Here is a 20,642-nt window from a genome sequence, read left to right on the forward strand (position 1 = left end):
ATTTCTTAAGTATATTTGGGGATTACAGTTCCATAGCAGAAGGTGATTAAAAGATAGATAGCAATTAAAAAACTTTAAGAAGGTGGGGAGCCTCTAGATCATGTTTCTAGAGGCTATATACACAGACAGAATGTGGTTTAAGTTGAAATTACATTCTGCAAATGTGATACTCTGCACAATTTTTTAACAATTATCTGCTGGCTTCTTAGAATGTCTGATGATCTGTTTTGGAATGCATGTAGATGGCAGGTAAGTATCAGAGAAGTTGAAGATAAATAAAGGTTTTAGACACCATGTATTCATTGGTTAAAATTACATTGTTTTATATTTAGAAAGTAGTCTTTAGCTGAATAAATACTGATTACCTCCTTCTTGTTTTCCTCTAGTGGGTGATGTACAAGTTTCATGTTATAGAATTCTTTGTAGCCTCTATTCCCTTGGGACTGGGAAGAACATCTATGTTGAAAGGTATTGAGTAAAAAACTCAGCTTGCAAAATTTTCTTTTTCTTAAGAGCTTGTTGTGTATGTAATAAAGTCTTTTGAATGAAAAGTGAATCTGAAACAGTGTGAACATGTTTAAAATACACTTTAGGTGGAATGTAGTTGCCTATATCTTGGAGTTCAGTTCTAAAGAAATGCCAAACTGAATAAAAGCAAAACAAATCATCTTGCGTATTGCTGTGTATTGTCAGGGAGTTTAGTTCAACCACAGGGAAAACTAAATTTTTCCATGGGTCACCCTTAAGCTTCGCAAAGTTTGACTACTGCATATTATCAGACATGCCTGTGTGGTAAGTAGGTTGAGTACTTAATGTCTGTCTCACACATCAGTCTAAACAGAGTTCTCAGAACAGTTGTCTAGACCATAAAATCCTTACCATATATAGAGCATTCTGACACCCTTTAACCCTACAAAGGAATTCCATTTACCAGTTACTTGTGTTTTATAAAATGGGTCTTAAATTCTTTAAAGAATCTAGTGCTTACAGTATGTTCCAAAACCTGGATTTTGGATCCTCTTCCATTAGAAGAGGCTCATATCTGTATCTGCTACTTCAGAAAAAGGAACCCTAATTACTAGTCTGTCACAAGACAGGAACAGAGGTAATCATTAACCCTTCCTAATCGTCTGAAGCCTATATTTTAGGCATTGTACGTGATCTTAAAAGATTAAAATTTACAGGGTCTAAGAGATATTAAACTGGAGGAAATACAGCTCTGTAGTCCAGTTAAGAGAGCATTTGCATAGGAATGCTGTTCTCCACTTCCATCTGTCCAGAATTTACTCAGTAATTGTTCCATGAAAAATGCAAGAGCTATCTGGTGGACAGTTCCTCTTTCTTCCCATGTGCATACATGTACCCATGTGCAAAATCTCATTTTCACATATCTGCACATTTAGTCATTTCTATGTGCATCAATAAATTATAAAGCTACGCGCTTTCTTTTTTTTTCCTTCTAGACTTAAAAATCTTTAATACACTTTGACACAGATCTTGTAGGCAAAATAGAAAGTGCCTCACCCTTGCTCTAACTATAGGAGTCAGGATGATCTCACAGCAGATAAATTTGATTGTCTTTTATCTGCTTTTTGAGGGAAGAGCTCAAAGCACAGGCCTCCATTTAGTTGGCAAGAGCCATAAGCACTGGATGTTACACATGGGTGTAGCAAAGCAATGGTATAAAAGGAAAAGGTATAGTGTGGCCACTAACCTATTCTTTGTGCATGTTGTAGACGTGTTTTCTATAGTCTGTAGTTACACTGAGACACCGTTCACCTTTAATGTAAAACATTTAGTGTGGGGTAATTTTTTAAAAATGTATTCATGTACCATTGTAATTTCCAGTAATTTTGTTCATGTGAGAAATAAAATTTTTCAAAATTGTCAAATAGTTCCTGTGTTACAAAGATAAACTGAATCAACAATAAATGTTAATGCTGCTTTATAATGCATGCTAGATATTGGAAGCCCAGTGAAAGACTTTTTTTCTCTGATAACTTTTAGTATCTGTCATATACAGGCAGCGCCCTGCACTTGGTGAGTGCTTAGCATCTCTTGCGGCAGCCATTCCGGTAGCATTTCTTGAACCTTCTCTCAACCATTACAACCCATTGTCTGTCTTCAACACAAAAAGTGCAAGAGAAAGAGCGAGTAAGTATTGTTCCTCAGGAAAAAATAAATGATTGGATAAAGCCATTTGCTTCTCCCCAAATATTAGAAAGGTTTTTTCCTTTTTTTAAAAAAAAGGATAAAACTCCTACTAACACTATATTGTTGCTTATCATTTTAGCCTTGCTGAGACTATGTTAGCATTATTCCCTTCTTGCATGTCAATGTTTTTCTGAACATCATGTTTAAATTCTTTTCTGAAGTTGAATACAGTGATATTTGAAGCTTAATCTAAGGTCACATCCACGTTACAGAAGGTTTTAGCAAATTGTACAATTATGTGTTCTGACTAGCAACATGCAAAAGATGTTTTTTTATTCATGTGAACAGGAAAAATACTTATGCTACCTGGTTGTCTTACCAGTATTCTAATGCAGTTCTATATAGGGAGCTCCCGGCAGAATTTGACTGGTTCTATGAAACCTTAATCAAACGAGCAGAAGTCCTTCTACACAGTTTTTCTTCACAAGCTTCTGTTTCACTTATTCTTGACAGACTCTCCTATCTATCTCATATGGGAGGTAGATTTGCTGAGTTTGTAAACAAAGTACACTTACGTTTTAGTCTTACCCATAACCTTGAGCTGATCACAATATTGCTAAAAGCCTGTTTGTACCCTGAAAAGGATTTGATTTTTTGCAGGTGAACATGAAAGTTGTGAATGATTGTGAAAACTATGGCCAGTGTTTTTCTAATACTGATACAAGCTCTAAGCTTTTCACTTCTACATAGCTGGGCTGGTTAGCAGAAAACTGCAGGACACTATATGGTAAAACAGTAGTTGTGAGTAGTTGTGAGCACTGTCTACATCAGTGCTATATGCACATCATCAGAAAGACATAACGTATTAGATAAGAGACCTTTGTATGCCCCAAAGTCTTATTATTTATGTCTGTCCAAGATGGTGACAGAAAAAAAAAAAGTGAAAACGTTGTTTGTATTTTTTAGATTTAAATGTAGAATTCATCTTTTCATTTTTTACCCTTTTCTACCTGCAGTTTTAGGTATGCCTGATACAGTAGAGGAGATGTGTCCAGAGATCCCCCAGTTGGATGGACTAATAAAGGAAATTAATGATTTAGCAGAGTCTGGAGCAAGGTATACTGAAATGCCTCATGTAATTGAGGTTATCTTACCCATGCTATGCAACTATTTGTCCTACTGGTGGGAACGAGGGTCCGAGAGTGTTCCTGAAAGTACCGGGCCTTTCTGTACAATGATAACATCTGAACATCTAAGCATCATTTTGGGAAACATTCTGAAAATCATTAACAACAATCTGGGAATAGATGAAGCATCTTGGATGAAGAGAATTGCAGGTACTGTAAATATTTTTAAAGAGTAGTTGTATCTAATATTTAATTTCGATGCTACAATTTACCATATTACCCAGTGATACAATATTTTTTTTAATTAAAAGCATCAGGAAGAAGGTCAGGTAAAAAGCAGATAAAGAACAATAAGAGATTGTCTTTCTTTTTAAATTCATTATTATTTTTATGTGTGCACCATAGCATCACTGTAAGCAGAAGAACTTTCTATACAACAGAATGGATTTTGAAAATCTTATCTTCCCTATACACTATATAAAAGCCTTAGTACTTAATTTGGAGTTGTGAATACCATTAAGTCTCAAGACACCAAAGAACTGGGCATTGCAGTAGAGTGTATAAATACTGTGAGTTTTGTTTGTAAAGTATCAAGACAAAGGGAAAAATTATATACGTTGAAAAAAAAAAAAAAGTAGTAGCTATCATTCAGAAGTAGTTTGTCAAATATTAAATGAGTGGAAAAATTCTCAAAATGTCTGTAAGATTTAGCAGACAGCTAGCTTAAAGAATCTACTGTATACAAATGTTAGTATTCATCTTAGGGTAGGAATATAGTATACCATATGGTAAGTCAAGAAAATCTATATAAAAATCACCTTTTCCTGCTAAATTGTAATGCTATATCGGTACTGGGTTTTGAGAATTATTGTACATACAGAAATGTCCAAAGCTAATAATAATAATTCCATTAAAATTTAGTAAGAAGTTCTTTGCTTAATTATGGAGACCAGTGCTTCCAGTTTTGTAGACACTGCTAATCTACAAAAGCAGATAATGTACTAGTGTGGTTGTTGAAAGGAGTTTTGACTTAGGTGGTCTGCATTATCTTACTAATGTTTCCACAACATAGATCTATGATCTTGTATGAGTCATTCATTCTCTGTATGTTAGCTTGCTGAAGTCAAAAGACAAATTTTTCTAGAACACTGCCTTCTGACTATTTTAAACATCGTATTTTTTTTTAAAAAAAGAAACCTCCCCAAAAGCTATTTTTTGAGGACTGTGTGACTCAATCCTTATTTATTGAAATTCCAACAAGGTTAGAGACGTATGAAAATTTAGAGAGTGTCAAAAGAAGGAGCCCTCATGGTGGCCTACAGCTTCCTCACGAGGCGTAGTGAAAGGGCAGGTGCTGATCTCTGCTGCCTGGTGACAGCAACAGGACCTGAAGGAATGGGAATGGCATGGAGCTGTGACAGGGAATGTTCAGGTCAGATGTTAGAAAAGGTGTTTCACAGGAAGGGTGGTCAGGCATTGAAACAGGCTCCTCAGGGAAGTGGTCATGAAAGCAAGCCTGTCAGAATTCAAGAATTGTTTGGACAATGCTCTCAGAAGTAAGGTTTTATTTTTGGATGGTCCTGTATGGAGCCAGGAGTCAGACTCAAGGATCTTTGTGGGTGCCTTTCCAACCTGAGATACTCTATGACATAATACTGAAGTACATATAATCTGAATTTCCAATAACTGGCTTTTAATCTCTCAATATACATGGTTGAGAAAGCTATATTCATAGTATAATTAATAGTTTTATGGTGCTCCAGAAATATGTGGAGTGCTATCACCTTTGTTTTCTGTTATAGATGATATGGTTATCACAGAGGATTCATATTAATACAATTAAAAGCATCAATTGTGTATTAATCATAGGGTCATATGTATTTTTATGTGTAGTTTATGCTCAACCTATCATCAGCAAAGCCAGACCAGATCTGCTGAAAACTCACTTTATTCCAACACTGGAGAAATTAAAGAAGAAAGCTATAAAGATTGTGATGGAAGAGGAGCAACTGAAAGCAGACAGTAAAACTGACACCCAAGAAGCTGAGCTACTCATTCTCGATGAATTTGCTGTTCTTTGTAGAGACCTCTATGCCTTCTATCCAATGTTGATACGTTATGTAGACAACAACAGGTAAATAATAAACGCATATTTATTAGTTAATTCACTTAGAATCTGTGATCAGATAATCAGGAAGAAAATAATGCATTTCATGTTTTGCTAAATTCAGATCCTGAGTATTTTAAGATTCTTAATTTACAGTATGGGATATGTTGAATTCACATCTTTTTCTCACAAGCATTTTGGTTTATTTGGTTGTATTATAACTGCAGTGTTACTGTGGAGAACTCATATCCAGAGTTTTCATGTGTATTACAGCAGCCTAATGTCATTACACAGGACTATGCCTTTTGAAAATTAAAAAATGGCTAAAACTCTTAACTAATGAAGATGTGAAAAGCTATTTTTCCTCAATTAAATCACTATATATGTAGGTAATACTACAAAAATGTTTATTTTCTCTGTTTGCATTTCTTTAAGAAGGAGATAAAAATGTTTGAACAATATTGTATTGCCTTTGGAATAACCAGAAGATTTTCTATTCAACGGTTTACTTAAGGATTATTCTTTGCCTACACATTCCTTTTCCTTTGCCCCAGACTACGCCCCTGAGATCCTCTTCGGAAAAGTATTTGAAGTATCTATAGTATCTAAGTGTCTACAGTATTTTAATGCTATTCTTAACAACACTGTTCTAATATACACAATCAGTGTCCACTTAAATTTTTCTAGGTGCTAGTACCTAACAGGATAGCTAAGAACATTTTCATTGCATGCACGTTCATTTATGCTGTGAACCAATTTACTCTTTCTAGATGCTCTAGGCTTTACTAAATCAGATCTTCTTGGCAGGAGAACACTTAATTTTTAAAAACACAGACTTCACTAAGCTGTACAGAAATCGAACTACAGGGATGGAGTTAATGAGGATTAAATTAAAAGGTTACAATTCCTTTCATGGAGGCTGTCAGATGCCAGAACATGAGCCAGCAATGTACCCAGGTGGCATCCTGCCTACATCCTTGTATCAGGAATAGTGTAGCCAGAAGGCCCAGGGAAGTGATCATCCTCTTGTACTCTGCTCCGGTGAGGCTGCACCTCAAGTACTGTGTTCAGTTTTGGGCCCCTCGATACAAGAGCATTGAGGCCCTGGAACATGCCCAGGGAAGGGCTACAAAGCTTGTGAAGGGCCTGGAACACAAGTCCTGTGAGGAGCGGCTGAGGGAACTGGTGTCGTTTAGTCTGGAGAAGAGGAGGCTCAGGGGGAGACCTTATTGTTCTCTACAGCTACCTGAAAGGAAGGTGTGGGGAGCTGGGGGTCAGCCTCTTCTCACAGATAACCAGCAACAGGACTAGAGGGAATGGCCACAAGCTGCACCAGGGGAGGTTCAGGTTGGAAATGAGAAGACATTTCTTCTCAGAAAGAGCAGTCGGGTATTAGAACAGGTTGCACAGGGAGATGGTGGAGTCACCATCCCTGGGGGTGTTAAGGAAAGGCTGAACATGGTGCTTAGGGACATGGTTTAGTGAGTGATATTGGTGGTAGGAGATGGTTGGACCGGATGATCTTGGAGGTCTTTTCCAGTCTTAATAATTCTATGGTTCTATGCCCGCTTTATGTATGGGCATATTAGTGCATTTTACTTCAGAGATATTTAAGAGAGCTGCATCTGTTAGTTCATTTGCCCAAGTATACTGATGATCCTTACACAGACAGATTCAGACTGAAGTTGTATTAGTTCCTGCATTACAAAAATAAACCAATTAAAGCACTCACTCTTTACAGCTCTACACAGACAGATTCAGACTGAAGTTGTATTAGTTCCTGCATTACAAAAATAAACCAATTAAAGCACTCACTCTTTACAGCTCTACCCGCTCATTAAACTCCTTTCACTCTTCATCCTCTCCCCATTAGTGTTCTTCTTTGGATCAACACAATGCTTTTATTTAAAAAAAAAAAAAAAAAAAAGGAAAAGGTTTTGTTATGGAAAGAAAATGAAAAGAAGAAAAAGGAAGAGAAAAACTCAGTCAATGAGTACTGTTTTTCAGCCAGGTCTGTTTTCTAGTCCAGTTCATGGAAGGCACAAATACACATTGTCACCATGGGGAAGGGTGACAGGCAAAAATAAATAACCAAGAATTAGGAATTTTGTTGGAGACTAGTTAAACTGCCATAAAAAATGGCCTATGGTCATGGAAAATTGAAGTGACTGTTGTTAAGTTCCAAGATTAACTACACAAACATAACCCAATCCATTAAAGAGACCAATATCTATATTCAATTGTCTTATTTTAAATGTCTTATTTTTATTTTTTATTTTTAACCAGAGCCAATTGGCTAAAGAAACCAGATGCAGACTCTGATGAACTCTTCCGAATGGTAGCTGAAGTGTTTATCCTGTGGTGTAAATCACATGTAAGATAAGATGTATACTTTTTTCTCCATTTCATTCCATCTGTAAATATAGGTGTGGTACATGCAGATTAATTAAATTGTGATTTTTTTGTTGGTTGTTTTTAGAATTTCAAAAGAGAAGAACAAAATTTTGTGATTCAGAATGAAATCAACAACTTGGCATTTTTAACAGGAGATACCAAAAGCAAGATGTCTAAAGTAAGTTAATAAAAATATTTGGATCAATTAAACCTTCAGATGTGTTTAATACTTTCTAAGAAGGCTCTGAAAATCTACTCAGATTGCTGCTGCTCTGCTGATAGAAGAAACAAAAAATAATGTTGCTTGATGACAGGCATGGAAACAACTATGCACAATATAGACTATGTACCTTTGAGTTAGTTATTAAGTGTGTGTTAAATTTTCAGAGACATGCGATTAAAACATGGGTCTTGATTTGAAGAAGTTACATATGAAAGAGAACATGGGTCATAATATGTAATATAGCTTGTTGGTCCTTTAAAAAACAAAACAGGTAGAATATATTGTAAATATAAGTGACAATAAGTGAAGCAGTATTGTCCACCTGCTCTTTTTCTTGTGAATGTCAATATTGTTCAGCTTTGATGGAGTAATGCTGCATTTACATCTCTCTCTTTATTCATAAATATAGTGTGCCATATGTGCACTGTTTTTCTCATTTCTTATTAATGACCACATTCAGTTCTTTTTTAATCATTTTCAATATGACAAGATGCTGACATGATGGTTGGAAAATACATTTGTTACCTGCGTAATAGAGAAAATGTCTTTGACATTAGCTGAGGAAGACTGCCTTACTCATAACAAGATCCACAAGTCAGATGAAATGTAATTCCAAGGTAGTGTTGGTAAATATAGCAAAAAACAAAAACAAAAACTTATAATTTGTTTTGAGAAATCCTGTTTAGAAACGGTTCAAGAAGAGGTGGGGTTTGTTGTTTTGTATTTCACTGTATTTTGATTTTGTCTGTAACTTAGCTACAGTAAGCCCAACTTTATACAATAGGGAGTCAGAAAAAACGTCTCATCACATTTTTTTTTAATTCTCTTGAAAAGCATGTTTGTTTCTTTTCTAAGTTTTTAAGTTTTGAAACTTGGTTGAGCCAAATCATATTATTGGAAAGTTTACAAGTAAAAATACTGGATTTTCTGTTCATCATTAGTTCATGACTGACACTGAACAGCAGTTCAAACTATATATAAAATTCTGAAAAGGATTTTTTTAATGCATTTTCTTTTTTTTTCAATATACAGCTCTTTGAAATTGTATGATAGTGCTGAAGTGTTTGTATAATCCTCATCAGTGAGATGACACAATGCATGTTATGTGATTGTTAATTACACACTAACACAGTCTAACAGAAATCTCTATACTTTACCCTATGGCAATTCCTACACATACATATAATACATAGATTTTGAAATTTGTGCATTGGAATTGGTCTCAGGAGCCAAGAAATCAATCATTTTCCTTTTCCTTTTCCTTGTCCTTTTCCTTTTTCTTTTCTATTTTTTTCTCTTTTTTTTTCTTTTTTTTTTTTTTCAGATCATGGTAGATTAGAATCTGATAATTCATATTTTATCGGAATTGTATCTCTCTGCAGTATTGGAAAGATGGGGTAAACTGTTAATATCATATTTTAGTAAAAGATGGCATGGCAGGAATGACAAAACAAATCTTCACCAAAAGAAGAATAGCCTCATACTGCTCTGATTTAGATAAAATCACAGGGATTCAGCATCAAGAATTTATGTAACCCAAATTTGAAAGGGTTTGGTTTTAAAATTAGATTTCCAAATACCTGTTGTATATATTTTAACTAATATATTTATATATATAAACATAGATGTAGATGCATATGTAATGTGCTTTTCTTCATATGGCCATAAAATACACTGAGATCATAAATCTTTTTATATGCGTATAATTTTTTGTAAGCATACTAATGCAAAATCATAGCATTCAAGGATGTTGTGCATGGTTATTGCTAATATAGGAACAGAAATAAAAGACTGTTGTTCATGACTGAATATTTTGTTAATCTGGTACCATATGGATCTGCAGTAGTGATTGCAGAACAGCTGATCATTTAGGCCATTTTTCAGGACTCAAATACCATGATGCGATACACGAGGCTTCGTTTAGAACTGTTGTATTGGTTTTCTATATATTATTTCTAATCAGGAAATTTATAACACTTTATACTATATCATAAAAGTGCTCTTAAACCCCAGTGTGTTCATTAAAAAGTGCATTTAGATCTGATTTTTTTTTTTTTTTTAAGACTGCATAGTTTAGAATGAACAAGAAATTCTTTAAGTAACAGAATTTCAGAATTTACTATGAGGTTTGTTATTTATATATTAATGGAGCAATTAATAATGCACATTATGTTAGGGACACAATATTTTTATAATTTCTTGCTTTAATATTAACATTTAGCTCAGAAATGACAGTATGACAGAAGAATAACTAGCATTTTCCTGTTTATTATGAGTTATTCTTTATTCACATTATGTTTAATTAAAGCAATTATATACTGTATTTACCCGGCATGAGAATGTATAAATAAATGTGAATGTGAACACTGGCCATTAACAGTTAGTCCAACACAAACAGTTCACTTTTAAAGGCAAAGGGCCCTATGCTGATCTCAGACTGCTTTAGGCAACTACCTACTTTAGAGCAGAGACTACCAGCTTTCCAAAGATCTAGGATGCTGTGATGGTGGTAATGTGTGATGTATGATATATCATGGGAGGTTCTGTATCTTTATGTGCCAAATGCAGAAAAAGTTGTGCTGAGGATGAAGATTTAGGGTTACGTTATTTTTCTGTAGCTGACATCAATGGTGACAAATGATTCACTGTTACGATAAAAAAAAAAAAAAAAAAAAAAAAAAAAAGATATAGTACCCATTGTGTTTTGATTATACAATATTAACCTTGTTAATATATTCTCAAATAAATATAATAACAGCTGAGAAAGTTTTTTAATTTTTCTTTTCTAAAAAAATGGCAGCAGAGTGCTCGGAGGGGAATGGTAAGTTAGAGAACTTTCAGTCCAAGAGAGACTGGTAACTTAGATTGCATTGAAATAAGAGATTTCTGATGGCAGTTGAAATTGAGAAATTAAACATGTTCTTTTCATCCTGTATTTGTTTTTGAATCCTTCATAGGTTTGTTGATAAAATAGTATTTTTATTAAAATGTAATAATTCCGTAGTGTTTTACAGTTAATTGGTATAAAAGTCTAAATGTACACATTAACATGTACGTAATAAATGTGTAATACATATGTGGGTTTGGAATCTAAATGAAGATGTGGTTGGATATATAACCTCAGTTGCTAAACACTTGTATATCCTACTGAAACTTAATATGACTGGCATTCATTAATAAAATTTTATATCTATTTTTAAAAAGCATTTGTATAGGCCTATTATAGAAGCCTGAGGCTTAGACCAAAAATATCAAGTCAAAAAATCAAGTTTGTATTACAAGACAGCATTATGATTTGTGCCCATCTGTAATACATAATACATATTATTTGCAAATTTATGGTTATTTGAGGATTTGATATTAATATTTTCTGCAAGAATTTTTGATCTCAACATTGAACATTTAAATTGCATAGAATATATTTCCTTTAGTTATATTATGGTAAATTATGAATGGATTAGTTTTATGGTAATTTCTAATAAATGAAATGGAATTAGCATTTACTCGCCTTTTAACGTGTATCTACTGAACCATGTCTGTGCAGCATCTACATATTTCACACATTTTCAGTTACAAATTATTATTTGTCTAAGTAAGATACTGAAGATTCTAAGGCACTTACCACTTATTTGGTTATTAGTCTGTCATTCTCTTTTGATTTACAGAAGCTCTTTACTATGTGACATAATTATCATAGGATATAGAAACATTTTAATAATAGCTTGGCTTCAAAGTTTGAGGCCAAAAAGCAAACATTATAGACTACTTTGAGTATCCACAAGAAAGCGAAGTTAGAATAAGAGAAATCATGGAAAGCAGGGGGGAAGGGTTTGTTTTTATGTGTTTTTCTCTTTGTTTTTAATCAACAGATTTCTACAGTATTTTCAAGGATTCCCTTAAGTAACTCTTAAACTTTTGTGCTGTTTCATTGTAGCAACATAGTCTTATCTTTTTGAGATTACATGACACGATCATAACCTAGCTTTGGCTATGAGTACATGTTTATTTATGTGTATGTATGTATAGTATTAACATAATAAACAGGTAAATAAAACTATGTATGTGAGTTACAGCTGAGTTTATAGTAGTGTTCTCAAAATGGGTGCTGCTGGGAGATCCGCGCCTAACTCAAATTTTCTCTCAGGCTGTCTACAAGACAGTAATGTGTTAGACAATGGGAAAATACAGCTATAAGTGAAATGTTCCATCTTCATGATGGTGTCTTGATTTTGTTTTCTATTTCTAAGCTTTTTTTTTTCCTAATTGGTATTTAGGGTATGGGGTAGGAGGGGTTATATGGTTGGAATATTTTTAATTATTGGTTTATCCAGAATTCCAAGCACCTTGTTCCTTTTAACAATACTGGGAAAAGTTGCAGTAATTAGTACAGTGATGTGTTACTCATTAGATATACTTCCTTACATGCTGAAGCACTGAATAGTGGTGTATTATGTCATGCTGAATAGCAGCAGATAAATTTAGAAGTACAATAAGGATTAAGCTAGATAAAAATTATTTCACTAAGGTCTCATTTGATTATACACTCACAGTTTATTGTTTTAGCTACAAACTTACCATATATATACTGTCCTGATAGAGCTGAGTAAGTTTATTACTAACTTGTAAAGTTATCATCTTTTCATCTCTTTTACTTATGTTTTTCCCTTTATTTTTCTTTCATACAGGCCATGCAAGTAAAGGTACAGGTCAAAATGCATGATGTGTTTTTGTTTTATCTTTAGAAATGATCAGGCTCCAAGCATTCTTTCCATTGATCATAGCAGTGGCGTCACAAAGTGAAGGCCCAGGTCCCAAATACTATAAATTTTCTCTGAGTTAAAGTGGCAGCATTTGAGCAGAGCAGCTGAAATTTGCATTAGCACACCCACACATTATTGTAAAAATGTAGTAAAGATACATTTTGTAATTATTTTAGATGTGCATTCCCCCTCTGCTGTCTTTCTGCATTCTGGGGTATTTTTTGCTAATGTATTGTAGCAAACGTTGTAAAAATGATGCCTAAGTAGAGTCATCAGAAATGTATTTGGTTTATGATATTCAAGAAGAATAAATGGGAAAAAGTGTTATAGCTTGTATCCTGTCTGTAGATGAATGGAAGATTGTGTTAGAATGAAGAATTTCAAACCAGATACAGAGCTCAACTACTACCTTTTTCCAAAATTAAAATGGGTCCTTCCTAATCATGTGAGATGTGAGGACACTTTTGAATAGTTCTTGTTTCTTTTTTACATTTAATGTATTCAAGACTTCCTTAGTCTCCAGTGAACCGTAGTTCATCTTCCTTTCCATCATTCGTATTATTTTAATAATAATTCATAATAGAGATAAATACTTTTCAGCCTATGATGTGTTCTTCATTGGTTATACAGAATGAAAAGCAAAATGGATCCCTTGGGATCCCTTTGGGATCCCTACGGATCCATTTTCATGGTTTTCCGTTTTATCTCTCCCTTCACCCTGTGCCCTGAGAAGTATGATGATGGTGTGAAGAGTTTTTAATTAATTAAACTGGAAGCATAAGATACCACAACGGCTCACTTTTTAAATAGATCTGACTTCAAGCCTTCCTATTTTCAAACTTACCCAGGTATATAGAGTAGGGTTTAATGAATGCTCTCATGATAGTCTGATAGAGTGGGTTATCTAAGGAGGGTTGGAAAAATATTAATTCCATTACCTTAACCAGTTTTGTCTATATTTAATATAAATATTACTTATATGTTTTCAATATAAATATTCTAATTTTTAATTATATATTTGATTATTATCAACCTAATGGAAAATCTGTAATTCTTTTTCTATATACATTTGAAGAAATTTCAGCTTGTGAGAATATATCATTCTTCTTGCTGAGGTTCTTTTAGCACAGCTAATTCTTTAGGGGAAAATATACCCAATTGAAAAATCTTTACGTTGAAATGAAGGTATTTTGTTCATTTATATAGTTACATATTAGAATGTAAAAAGACTTAATTTTATTGCTTTTTAGGTTACTGTCTGTGACTCTACTTACACATTTATCCACAAGAGTTGCAAATTCATAGACAGCAGAATACGATGGCAAAGGCAGAATGGATCTTCTTTTCATGCTTTAAAAATGTTCTGGTGTTATGCTCACCTAGTTATTAATCTGAAATGAATAATAAAAAAAAAATTGGATGTGTAAAATGTCCCTAGGCATAAAGATGCAGAAAAGTAAAAATGTCTCTCTTCTTCCTTTTATTTTTTTTAATAGATCTGTGTATATATTTTGGTATTTCTTATTTAATATGCATAGTGACGCCACTGGAATATAGTGATACATTGTGGGATTTGTTTGTCTGCTGTCAATGTAGAGTACAAATAATATCATTATTATAGCCATTACATCATTGCTATTTCTAAGGCACTTCCAAAAGCAAAGCTTTGAGGCAAAGTACTCTCTTGCAATTGCTAGTTCCTTAAGAAAGGAAACCACATCCCATGTGTGTTCCCTCTGACCTGCAAAATGATTTCAACACCAGCTGTATACACAGAGATTCACCATCTAGAAGACAGAATCTGCCAAAATTTCCCACCTACTGGATTATGTATAGCTACCTTTTTTTCCTTTCAGTGATTATGTGATAATAGTGCGGTAATAATTGGTAATATGGATTGCAATGGATTCTGCTGTATCCTTATGTGGAACTACACAATATATTATACAAACAGTAGTCAGTAAAATTTAATTGACAGAGGGAAAAGGATGTGGAGGGTTAAATGCAAGCATTTGCTGTTCAGTAGTGTTTTATAAGCCTGTAGGCCTAGTCCTGAAATCTTGTCTTAGGCAAAACTCCCTTGCCTGTAGTAGGAGTTTAATCTAGGTACAGAATTCAGAACTGGGCTATTTTTATGTTGTTGGTGTTTACCATATGTTCATTAACTATATGGATCTGTTCTAAAGGTTTTGGTTTGCTGTCACATAAATTAAAAATTACGTGAAATACCATTGTACACTGTCTATTGAAGATAAGACAATGTTATTCTGTTGTGCTGTTTATTCCTGTCTTTTTTGTTTTCGTTTTCCTATTGTTCACAATCTCCAAAGCTGTAAAAGGATTAATTTTTCATTCCAGATTTAGTTATATTGGCCAAAGCCAAATGACAGTGCTTTTCCCAGAGGCATTGGTTCATTGGCATGTTATTGCATCCAAAGTATTTTAAATACTGTTATTTCTTAGGCAAGGTAAATCAGACAATATTCATTCATTGAAATAATGGATGGCTGTATCTTCATGAAAGTTTCTAACAAAAATTTAAACATCCTGAATTTGCCTCTGTAACATTGCAAACTAATACCATCCCCTGAGACTGACTTAGCTTTTAACTCTATAGCTGTTTCTGATTTGAGAGGTAAGGTCCAGAAAATATAGTTAGATTTATATGTATGAATGCATCCAAAACTATTTTACTGCAATTAAAATATTACTGTTACTGCAGTTTCATCATTGGAGCACACCTAAAATATTACTGTAATTTCCCACTCAAGACTGTATACCCTTCCTCTAATGTAGCATTTTTAATTAATTATGAACTACATTAGGAACATAGTTTTCTGCTAGGAGAAGAATGTGTTGGAAGAGTATGTGGTAGGAGAATAATTACAGTCATTTACCTTTGTATTATTTATTTAATTTTAATATTTTTATTACAGTCCGGAGGACAAGATCAAGAAAGAAAGAAATCAAAACGTAGAGGGGATTTGTACTCCATACAAACATCGTTGATTGTAGCTGCACTTAAAAAGATGCTTCCTATTGGCTTGAATATGTGTACTCCTGGAGATCAAGAGCTCATCTCTCTGGCTAAAACTAGATACAGCCATGTAAGTGAATAATTTGTAATAGTTTTTAATGGAGAATAAACAGAAGTTTTTTAACAACTTGGAAGCATAAATATCTAAGCAGTGAATATAATAAAATATGTCAATGTTCTGTAAGCAATTACAGCTGCTAATCGTGCTTTCACAAGACAAAGTGGTGTGCATAGATAGCTATCATCCTTTCCATGGGATTTTCTATTTGTATAAAATGTACATTTACATATACATATGCCAAGTGAACAAATGGCTGGAATGCAGTCCTGCAGATAGGGATCAAGTGTTGAGTGATGGTAAGCTCAATGTGAGTCAACAATGTGCCCTGGCATCCAAAAGGACCAACTGTATTATGGGGTGCACTAAGTACACTTTAGCTAACCTGGTTGACAGAAGTGATTGTCACACTATACTCAGCACAGGTGTGGCGTCACCTTGAGTACTGTGTGCAGTTTTAGGCTTCACAATATAAAGATATAAAACTATTAGAGAGTGTCCAAAGGAAGGCGCTAACCAGTGATATGTCTGGTGACCAGTGGTAGGACCTGAGGGACTGAAATGAAGCTGTATGGGGGAGGTTCAGATTGGCTTTTAGGAAAAGATTCTTCTCTGAGAGCATGGTCAGTCACTGGAACAAGCTCCCCAGGGAAGTGGTCCCAGGCATGTTGGTATTCAAAAAGTGTTTGGACAATGCTCTTAGATGGTTTGACTGTTAGGTTGCCCTGTGTGGAGTCAGGAGTTGGATTTTATAATTCTCATGGGTGCCTTCCAACTCATGACATTGTATGATTCTACGATACATTTGGACCAAATATTCAAAGATGATTAGTTAGCTTTAATTCCTTTCAAAGTTTAATCCTTGTTTTGTGGTCACAATTTAAAAATGCTTTTGTCCCATGCTCTTCTGGTAATATGTGTACTTTGAAAACAATGAGGTTACTTTTTAATATTAAAACAATAACTGTTCTATGTTGTGCATGTTCTTATAAGATGAATCATAACCAAAAATTGAGAAGCACTTCTATCTTTCTACAGAGGGACACTGATGAAGAAGTCAAAGAGCATTTACGTAACAACTTACATTTACAGGAAAAGGTAATAAAATCTGTCTGCGATAGCACTGTTAAACATGAAAATTGAAATTGTTTATCATGATCTTGGTACGTAAAAAAAAAAAAAAGTGAAAAGCTATTTGAAAAATTGTCATTTTAATATTTTTGTTCATAATATTTTCGTGACAAACCTGCTTTCTTTGTAGACTTGGCTGGTGTTTTCAAGTTTCAGGAAGTCCTATAGAACCATTGAAGTGTAAAGAAAGAGATAATGGTAGTTTTAAAGTTATAATTACTTAAAATTATCTCAATCCAGAAGAAAATAAAATTAAACTAATTTCAGCTCCCTATTTTGAACTTAACTGGTTCTAACCATTAAATAGTACTTACTAATATGCATTTTAAAGTGACTGTAATGAAATAATGAAACCATGTGTCACTTTGGCACTTGAGCAGTTTTTCAAGCACATACGTATTCCTACTACTTAGATGCTGAATATATTGTCAAAGTTGATACCAAAATGGAGTCCTCATTGTCCTACAAATATTTAATTAATATAATTGCCCATATTTGAACATAATACAAGTAATTCATTTTTCTCTAGTAGCAAATAGCTGCCCTGTTGCTATAAATTTGAGCTTACTTAAATTTAAATTAGATACAACAGGTAATTCTAATGTATTTTCTCGTATTTTTGTCTTGGCTGTTGAAAAAAAAAAAAAAAAAAAAAAAGCCAAAACTTTGGCTGTGACTCTTCACCTCCTGACATTCCAGCTGTCTGATTAAAATCCACTTTCCACTGTCAGTACGGAATTTCACCGGTCTCAGCGCTAAATGTGCTTCCTCATTTTTAATGGAGTTAAATGCAATAAAGAAGTTTCAGGGTGGATTATTTGGTTTCATGAAATAGAATCTTGCATGAGAACAGAGTTCAGAATATAATGCCTTTTTTTCTGAGCAGCTAGCAAATGCTAATTTGGACTGAAAGGGACAGATGAAATGGGAATACCTATGACATTATTCATTATGCTATGAGAATAATAATGGCAGTAGTGAAATTCACTATCTTCATTCAGCAGCTTTAGTATAAAATATGTTGCTTTTTAGTCTGATGATCCAGCTGTGAAATGGCAGTTAAATCTGTATAAAGACATTTTGAAAAGTGATGAGCCAACTGACCCTGAGAAAAACGTGGAACGTGTGCAGAGGATATCAGCTGCTCTGTATCATCTGGAGCAGGTATAAAGTTACATGTCTATACTGTGCTTGTTTTAAAGTAGAATGAGTTTCTTTCCTAATAGAAATTATTTCCAATCCAGTGTGTATCATTAAAATTTTCAGATGAAAGCAATTACAGCACATGCGTGCACACACAGTTGTCTATATATGCAAAGTTTTTAATGTCATGTGCTGAAGTGCCTCAATGTTGTTTCACAGAAATCTCAGGATGTATTTGCCCCTGCAAAACTTTACTGTAAACAGTTGCATGAAGTATAATGTACAGAACATCAGCATTCGGTAGATGAAAAATTTAGGGAGAAATGTTAGCATGTACATTTACTTCTAATATTACTGATTTTAGCCTGTCTTCCATTTCTACACAAGGATTCTATAGCAACTTTTGAATCTATTTGTCTGTGCATTCAAATGCTACAATTTTAAATACAAAAATGCATTTATAATCTTCCCACATAAAGTTAATTCTTTTCATTCACAAGTAATATAGCACAGAAATTTGTTCACATGAATGATTGAATATGCATAGTTATAAACAAGCAAAGTAATCATTTTGGAGTTTTATGTAGGAGTCCCACCCATTCTAGTATCTCAAGCTTTCCTGTATGAACTGAGAGGCACTGTATATAAGGCCATCAGTATTTTTTCAAAGTATGTAAAAAAAAAAAAAAAAAGAAACAAAAAACAAACAAACAAACAAAAAACCAAACAAGTATTTTCAGATGATGTAGAGTTTTTGTAACTTCTCTAATTTGTTAGCAAATTGTAAATTTTCTCATTTGTTAGATACATTAACCAGTGTCTAAAAAGAAAATTTGGAATTAAACATAGAGTTTCCATAGTATGTAATGAAAGATATTTTCCCATAGGTTGAACAACCACTGAGATCAAAGAAAGCTGTTTGGCATAAACTCCTGTCAAAACAACGCAAAAGGGCTGTTGTTGCTTGTTTTAGAATGGCACCATTGTACAACCTGCCCAGGTAAATGGCTGAAAGATTTATTATTCATTAATTTTGTTTACATTTCTGAGTGGAAATGTTACTTGTGTGTATACCTACAAGTTTGATAATTGTTTGGCTTGTGTAATGGAGTCTAAGAAATGAGTTGGTTAGTTACCAGCTAATTCCTCACAGTATCAAAATACCTGTCTCATGACAAATACCAGAGGGGAAAAAGACCATAGGAATTACACTGCTTCAAAAACAAAATGCTTCATTTTTGTCAGCCGTTATTTTCTGTATTTCCTCAAGTTATTTGTGGAAAACGTGTTAAGATGTTGTTGCTGTTTCTGTCCTTTTTTTTTTTTTTTTTTATTTTTTTTTTTTTTTTTTTTTTTTCTCTCTGTTTGGTTGTGGTTTATTCTCTTGCATTTGTATTTTTTTAAAGCTTTTTTGTATGGCTATACTCTTATTGCATGAACACTCCATGCTATAGCATTAGGCAATCTTTAGCTATTACATCCAAATGATAAATGCAGTAAAGGAGATACTGCAGCAGAGCAGTGCACAATGAGATTTTGCACTTGCGTGTTGCTCTACTTATTACTCCAGTTGAAAGTAGATACCACGAAGTCTGAGATAAAGTGCATCGCATCCCATGCCTGGATTCATCTGCTGATTTAAACCATGTATTAACACCATACACAATTACTGTCCTTTCACTACCATGTTCTTTTCAATGTGCTTTGTATTCAGATACAGCCTAAGCACATTTCTGATGAAATTTGCTTCTTCACTTTTGTGTTTTATGATGGTTCATGTTTGTTCATGTTTTATATTTTTGTTCAAAGATTGTTTGCAAGGTATTTAACAAAAGAGTTGCATTACATTTTAAAATGCCTGTATTAAAGCCTATTTACGTGCTTGTTGTCAGCTAAAGGTCTGTAGCTGTGCCACTAACATACTGAGAAGAATGCAAGGTTTCCAGAAGACATATAAAAGCCAGTTATACCATAAAAAGCAAACATCTTCATGAAAATAGTAGTTCTAGACTCCAATAGCTCTCTAAGCCATCACAATGCCACTAGGCAATCTTTATGGAGGCAGAACGAAATGGAATGAAACAACATGAAACCAAACTGATTAGGTTTGAACTATCAACTATTTTATCTTCAAGAACTCTGCTTTGAAAAACAAGAGGAAGTGGTAGATATTTCACTATAACAATTTTGTGAAGATTTTTTTTTATAAATGTATTCTGGATTTATATTTCTTAACATGTTTGGATTATATATGAGCACCTAAATGATAAAAATAATTCATTTTATTTTTGTCTTAAAAAACATTTATTTAGGATTCATGAGGTTGATGTAAAACTTGCCAAGGGTCAAAATATGTTATGAATCTGTATTTTCATTTTCAAGAAAATACAGAATAAGACTCATTGAAATAGAAAACTTAGAGTATCTGTAATTTTCATTAAAAACTTCCCCCCCCCCCAAAAAAAAAAAAAAATTAGGTTGGTTCTTCTCAAAGTTTATGGTAGATTT

The 20,642-nt window shown here is 33.7% G+C and overlaps 1 protein-coding gene across 11 annotated transcripts in view; it reads left to right on the plus strand.

Annotated features, from left to right (window-relative positions):
- Positions 1–20,642, plus strand: part of RYR3 (ryanodine receptor 3) — a 222,108-nt gene that overhangs the window by 168,220 nt on the left and 33,246 nt on the right. For 7 of the 11 annotated variants that reach the window (XM_035328748.1, XM_035328751.1, XM_035328755.1 and 4 more), the window contains 10 exons: positions 387–468; positions 2,024–2,154; positions 3,171–3,491; positions 5,175–5,415; positions 7,675–7,762; positions 7,868–7,960; positions 15,702–15,872; positions 16,899–16,958; positions 18,024–18,155; positions 19,022–19,134. In XM_035328748.1, coding sequence (XP_035184639.1) covers positions 387–468; positions 2,024–2,154; positions 3,171–3,491; positions 5,175–5,415; positions 7,675–7,762; positions 7,868–7,960; positions 15,702–15,872; positions 16,899–16,958; positions 18,024–18,155; positions 19,022–19,134 — 1,432 coding nt within the window. Of the gene's footprint in view, positions 1–386; positions 469–2,023; positions 2,155–3,170; positions 3,492–5,174; positions 5,416–7,674; positions 7,763–7,867; positions 7,961–10,805; positions 10,827–12,690; positions 12,706–15,701; positions 15,873–16,898; positions 16,959–18,023; positions 18,156–19,021; positions 19,135–20,642 lie in introns of all 11 variants that reach the window. The other 4 variants (XM_035328745.1, XM_035328746.1, XM_035328747.1 and 1 more) reach the window with 2 other exon arrangements.

This window comes from Oxyura jamaicensis, chromosome 5 (genome assembly GCF_011077185.1).
Source record: "Oxyura jamaicensis isolate SHBP4307 breed ruddy duck chromosome 5, BPBGC_Ojam_1.0, whole genome shotgun sequence".
In the NCBI taxonomy this organism is placed as follows: domain Eukaryota; kingdom Metazoa; phylum Chordata; class Aves; order Anseriformes; family Anatidae; genus Oxyura; species Oxyura jamaicensis.